The 6000-nt window shown below is 48.5% G+C and overlaps 1 protein-coding gene across 1 annotated transcript; it reads right to left on the bottom strand.

Moving 5' to 3' along the window:
* Nucleotides 1–1730: 1730 nt before the first annotated feature.
* On the bottom strand, nt 1731–2668 carry ODF1 (outer dense fiber of sperm tails 1). Its single transcript, XM_085572433.1, has 2 exons — nt 2352–2668; nt 1731–2163 (listed from the first exon to the last, which is right to left on the bottom strand). The coding sequence occupies exons 1-2, from the start codon at nt 2537–2539 to the stop codon at nt 1866–1868; spliced, it is 486 nt and encodes a 161-aa protein (XP_085428559.1). The 5' UTR covers nt 2540–2668; the 3' UTR covers nt 1731–1865.
* Nucleotides 2669–6000: the final 3332 nt, after the last annotated feature.

Below are 6000 nucleotides of genomic sequence, written 5' to 3'. Positions count from 1 at the left end.
CACCCTTTCAGTATATTAGGAATGTCTATAAGAATGATGAAGAGACCCTTGATACCAAGGCCTGTAGAACTGAAAAATATTAGATTTAAATGTGACATGAGGAATTTTTTTTATTTTTATGGGTGGTGAGACCCAGTGGGTAACCGGTTGCCCAGAGGCCAGGTTGGATGGGTGTTTGAGCAGCCTGGTCTCGTGGAAGATGTTCCTGGTCATGGTAGGGGCATTACATAAGGTGACCTTCAAAAAGTCCCTTAACACCAAAACTATTCCATGGTGGTATGGTTCTATATTGACCCAGCTATACACTAAGCCTATAAAGTTTAACATTTTTTAACAGGTGTTATTTTAAGTGGTAGTTAGATGCTGAAAATATCCCAGAAGCAGTTAATTTCTTGCACCAAAGTTAAATTACCAAGTTGTTTATAGCCAAGCTAAACTGATCCTCAACTGATCTGCTTGTAACATGTTTGACTGGAGGAGCTCCCACCCAGAGGATGGGAGCAGGTGGCAATGGAGCCAAGGGCCCCCCCAGCCATGGACTCACTGCTCTATAACCCATCCCCTGTGATTCACCACCTTCATGAGGTGAAAGTAAACCGTGGCAGGGAGGTTGTGTGTTTGCAGGCTGTACAGAAAGGACTGGCTTTGTTTTCTTCAGGCGTGGGTGTTTCCAGGGGAATAGTCCCTGCTGCAGCAGTGAGTGGGTGCTTTTTGGCTACGCTGGGACACATTGACCCAGTTGGTGTGAGGGTTCTTTAGGGGCCAGGGTCCCCATAGGTGACAGCAACCCAATGCATTTCTCAGCCAGGTTAATGGCAGGGACAACACTCCACTCTGAAGAGTTTCAGCGGTGCAGCACACCTGCACAGCACCAGTCCACACGTGCTCACCCCCTCCCCCGGCAGGTTAGGGAACATCAGATTCTGTGTCAGCACAACCTAAAACATTGAGTTCCCTGTTAGGAAAGTGCTGCAGGGGAGTGCATTGCATGAAGAGGTGGTAACCTTCCTCCCTCCAGCCCCAGGCACTCATGAAGCCTGAACCAGGTGGTGCTCACTGGGGAGATGCTGGCCCAGGTGGCTGGTAAATGCAGGCACCAGGGATGTTCTGTCACACACCTTTGTGCAGTGGGAGGTAATGCTACTTCCCATAAGAGTGAACACCCAAGTGCTGGAGCTAGGGCGGCAAAACTAAAATTGCCTTCAAGCAATTATACTGACAATTCTCCCCCTCTTCCAACATGAAAAATGTTTTCTTATTATTTTGGAGCCATTGATTCAGCAGGAAATGCTGTCATTCCCTCCTCAGCTGGTAAGAGTTCTACCCTAATCACAACTCTTCTAAGGAAAAGCTCTCTGTCCTTCTTCTGCAGCTTTTCCTAGCCAAGCACTCTGTGCAAGAACCAAACAAAGGGAGCAAAGGGTACAGCTTGATTTTTTGGGGAGAAGGCTCTTCTCCTCAAGGTGTTTCTCTTCAAGATTTTTCTCCTAGAAATACCCCACAGCACAAATGGAAGAGGTTGAATTGACAGAAATGTGACTGATCATAAGTGGTGCCTCTCAGGTTTTAAAATCCATGAGATTGTATGCCCTGAGTCCACCACCTCTAGCCCTGCCTTCAGTACCCAGCAAGTGACCAACAGTCATGTGTGCCCAAAAATATCTTTGTGTTTTCCTGGCGACCCTCCCCTTTTGTCCACCAAATTCCTTCAAAATTAGGCTCACACAACCTGCTCAGGATGCTGTTTTCTTTAATGACAGAAGTAAGAGAAGCTGCTGACACACAGTCATTGGGACAGATCTAAATGTGATGGAGAGGAGTGAGGCAGAGGAATGGCTGTGGCTGGTTTGGCTTCCTGCTGCAGCTCAGAAGTTGCAGAGAGAAAGGCAGCTCTTGGCTGGCTCCCTGGAGCACTTGGATTCCACTGAGTAGGTCACCTCCTTGTCATCCACCCCTGGCGGCAGGCAGAATTCCTTTACGAACCTTTTGTAGTTACATGTCTTTGTGAAGCCGGTGCTGCACTCCACCTTGCGCTCCGCTGACACGGTCACCTTCCCGTCCTTCACCGTTACCGTGATGTCCTTGGGGTCAAACCCCTTCACATCGATCAAAGCCAGATTTTTACCAGAGCATGAGTTCAACATCATGCCAAGTCTTTTCGTTCTGGAATTAAAACAAGAGAACAATCTTTACCTTCCTGTATCCCTTTCAATTTATTTCTCCAAAATGGCTATTTTGCTCCCATGCTACTTACCTGTTTCAACCTTTGCTCCTGATAGCAATGTCAAACCTCCCTTTATCCTACCCTAAAGGTTGCCAAAGTCTGTAGAAAGCAGGCAGGTCTCTCTTACCTCTCACTTCTTGAGATGCACCTTCTCCGGAGGCAGGGATGGGGCGGGCAGCAGCAGGAAAGGGCGCACCTGTGCAGGCGGGCTGCACACAGCTTCTCACGGAGCAGCTGCAGGCGCAGGTCCATCATCTTCATCTGCCTCTGTATGTGCCTCAGGTTCTCGGTCTCAAAGTAACAGTGCGTCGACATGGTCGAGCTGCGTGTCAGGGGAAGAGCGATCTTGAGTGCCCCGAGAGCTTCATCTGGCGGTGGCTGCGGAGCGGAGCTGCCGTTGTTCCGCAGCCTCCCGGCAGCCGCCCTGTGACATCAGGGATCGGGACGCCGCCGTTCCGCTGTCCCCATGGGAACAGCAGCCGGGCCCGCACAGCTGCAGCCGCTGCTGCGGCTCCCAGCCCTGCCCGGGGGAGCCCAGGGCAGCGGGACATGCTGGCGCTGGACCGGGCAGGATATGTGCACAGTGGCTGGGCAGCAGGGCCGTGGGGAGCACGACTTGCATGCAGTTTCGTTCACAATGTTGCTACAGTGTGGCTGCCCAACATTCCCAACAATGGTACTGACCATCATCTTCCATCCCATCACCTCTGGCAAGTGTTGGAACCCAGGACATGAGGTGTATTCCCTCAGACTGGCCTGTGACACAAAAGCTAATCCCAGCCTCAGCAGCACCAACACCCTTGTCTCTCAGGCATCTGCCCAGTGGCAAGCCAGATGATGTGTTATTTTCCCAGGGTGAAATATGAATTTGGTTTATCAATAAATCAAAAGGGACAGCTTATTTTATATTGAATGGTAGTTTCATCCATTAAAAAGCAATGCTTTGCACTTTATTACTCATAAAAGGCATCACTTTTTTGGTCTGAAGACCAATCTTTTATTTAGAAGCTGATTTCAAAGGCTGACAACATGTGAAGTGTCCCTCCCGTGTGGAGCCTGTACACCCCTCTGATGGCACTACTTTGTCTTTAAACCTCTGACACACTCTATTCTCCTCAGATCTACATGAGTCCTTCAGGAGGTCTCTCTTGCCTGGTGAGTCTGAGCCCTTTATTTCCCAGAGGGGGTTTTGTTTGCCAAGCCCAGTCTGAAGAGATGATGTCTGGAGCAGATCACTCAAACCGAGCATGGAGCTCAATCTGCCTTCTGATACATGAGTAGGGATTGCAAAAGCCACTACAAAGCAAAGATGCTGAACACAAGGGTGGGCATCAAAACAAAACTTCTGCAGGGAAAGCAACAGCTCAAAAAAGAATTTGAAGTTAAACCTTCCTAGCACATTAAACTAGGGGGTTGAGGGTTCGCTATGTGCCCCACAGGAGAGCGAGGAGGGTCTGCAGGCAGTGGTGCCCATAGATTGCTGAGTCCTTTGGGATGCACCTTTAAGCCAAGGGATGTGAACTTTTCCCCTCAGGCATGCTCATCCAGGGAAGTTGTCCCCAGAGCAGGGGAGCATCAGCATGGTCTGCAAGCAGAACACGGAGCAGAGGGACCTGCAGGCAAAATAACCTTGAGGGGCATCGCCACATGCCATATGTAGGATAAGCAGGTGTGTGTGGACACCAATCAACCAAGCAGGTACTTGCCAAGCTCTGCTCTTCTCTGCTGCCCCCTTTCCCACCCATCATCACAGGAAGAAAGGCAGCACCCCGCCGTGCTGTCGGCTTGCATTGCCATGCCTTGGGAGCTGTGTGTGTTTTGCTTTGTCTTACTGTGTCCCAAAACCTCACAGAAAATCCTGCAGTTGGATGAAATACTGTGTCAGCAAGTGCCCACTGTGGAATTCATAAATCCAGGGGTGGAAACAGTGGTTTACAGAGACTTCTCAAAACACTGCTGTGTGGAGCTTCTCAACCCCAAGGGCTCTCTCACATCAACCATATACCTGCACTTATGTTTGCAAGCAGTGTTTAAAAAACATAAAAGCCTATCTGCAGGCAGGATGTTTTTGTAATGCTCTGAAAAAAGGGTTGTAGTTTTTAAAACAATGGAAACATAGAACTCTGAAAGTAATTTGTAGCCTTGTTTCCCATTACTGCAGCTGCTAAGCAATGCTGGTAAAGAGCTTTTTTTCATGCTTCTATAGCTGTTTTTTGTTACTCCAACACACTTTAAACTTTTGATCTTCTGCTGCAAATATTCTCTTTGCACATATAAGAGATGGATGGGTAGCTAGTCTAGACAACTCAGTAATTATTTTTCATCTTATATTTTATGAAATTTCAATAAAGATCTGCATTGGCAATCATCCTCAGTGTGACTTCCTAGGGGCTGAGCAGAAGTGAGCACCTGCTGTGGTTGACAAGTGATTGTCTTGACCGTATGTACTTGCAAAGAGCTTTGGAAGGTGGTTGCTGCTTCTTGCTACCACTTAGCACTGTTTGCAGATTACAGCAGCCGAGTATTACAAATTTAATTCTAGTATTCTCAGCCATATGTGGTGATTTCTAGTAGTGGTCCACAGAGCTTACAGTCTGTGGATGTCATTTTTAGGAAAGGGGCCCTCAAGAGCATTCAGAGAAGAAGGACTGATCTGTCTCTCTTGGTAAATGAGAATGGGTTGCCTGGTATCCCTTTACAGGCTTTCACTCCCTTTGGGTGCTGGCAGTACACAGAAACCCACGCTCTTAACAATTCTAAGGAGTCAGATCCCTCCTCAGACTAGTACATGAAAACCAAAAAATGTTAACAATAAAAATCCCCGTATTACAGCAATTTCTGAAAATATGTCTCTGTAATAAAGGGTTGGGCTCCTGACTCATGAGAAGCAATTTGATTTACAGAAACAGCTCACTCCTGAGGCAAGCTGATCTGCCATGTGTTAAACAAGCATTTCTTGATAGGCTGCTTCCCACAGCCAGAGCTGTGATCTCCACTTCCTCCCCAACTCCCCTGATCAATGTGCTGTCCAGGGCTGGACCAGCCTCAGATGGGAGTGGGATGGATGGCTGAGCCAGGGCATGGGAATCAGTCTGGGAAATGTCACCCACTATGAGTAATGCTGCTGCTGGTGCCTCTGGGAAGTATCAGGAAGAGTTTTGTACTGCAGGAAGGTGAGCTGCTCTGTAATTATTTCCTGTGAGCTGCGTGAGAGCTTGCCTGCCCTTCTGGGCATGGATGGGTAATTATGGGCCCACACTGGAGGAATAAGCAACCTCGTGCATGTGACTTGGACAATGCCACCACTGTGGAGCTGGTGATTCTCAGGCACAGGGAAGTGGCACTCACATTTCTGTGGGTCTGCCTAGCTGGCCTCACTTGAAAGGAGCACCAAACACTTCCTAGAAGATAGACGGATGAATAAGAATTTTTTTGAGTACAGATCAACTCTACCTTGAGGGTGCTCTGTCTGTCATTTCAAGAACTAACTCAGCTCCGTCTCCCTAGGGGAAGGAGGGACTTCTGCCACACAGTGTGTTACTGCAGCTGCTGGTGGGGTAGTTCCAGTACTCCTGGCTGGTAGAGAGGAATTCTTAGTGTTTCTCTTTCACTGCAAGTCAGCTGGAGCTCTAAATGCAATGTGGAGTTGCTAGTGGCATGCTGGTATGTGGGTGCTGCATGTTACTGGGACATGGAGAACCAGCAGGGTGGTTTCAGCTTAAGCAGATCCCTGCCCAGTGAAGCCAAGGTGAATTTTGACTTCTACGAAGACCAAG

The sequence above is a fragment of the Lonchura striata genome, chromosome 2 (genome assembly GCF_050655825.1).
Source record: "Lonchura striata isolate lonStrDom1 chromosome 2, ASM5065582v1, whole genome shotgun sequence".
NCBI classification, from domain to species: Eukaryota; Metazoa; Chordata; class Aves; order Passeriformes; family Estrildidae; genus Lonchura; species Lonchura striata.
Note: the sequence above shows the minus strand (reverse complement) of the source record. Positions and strands in the feature narration are given on the sequence as shown.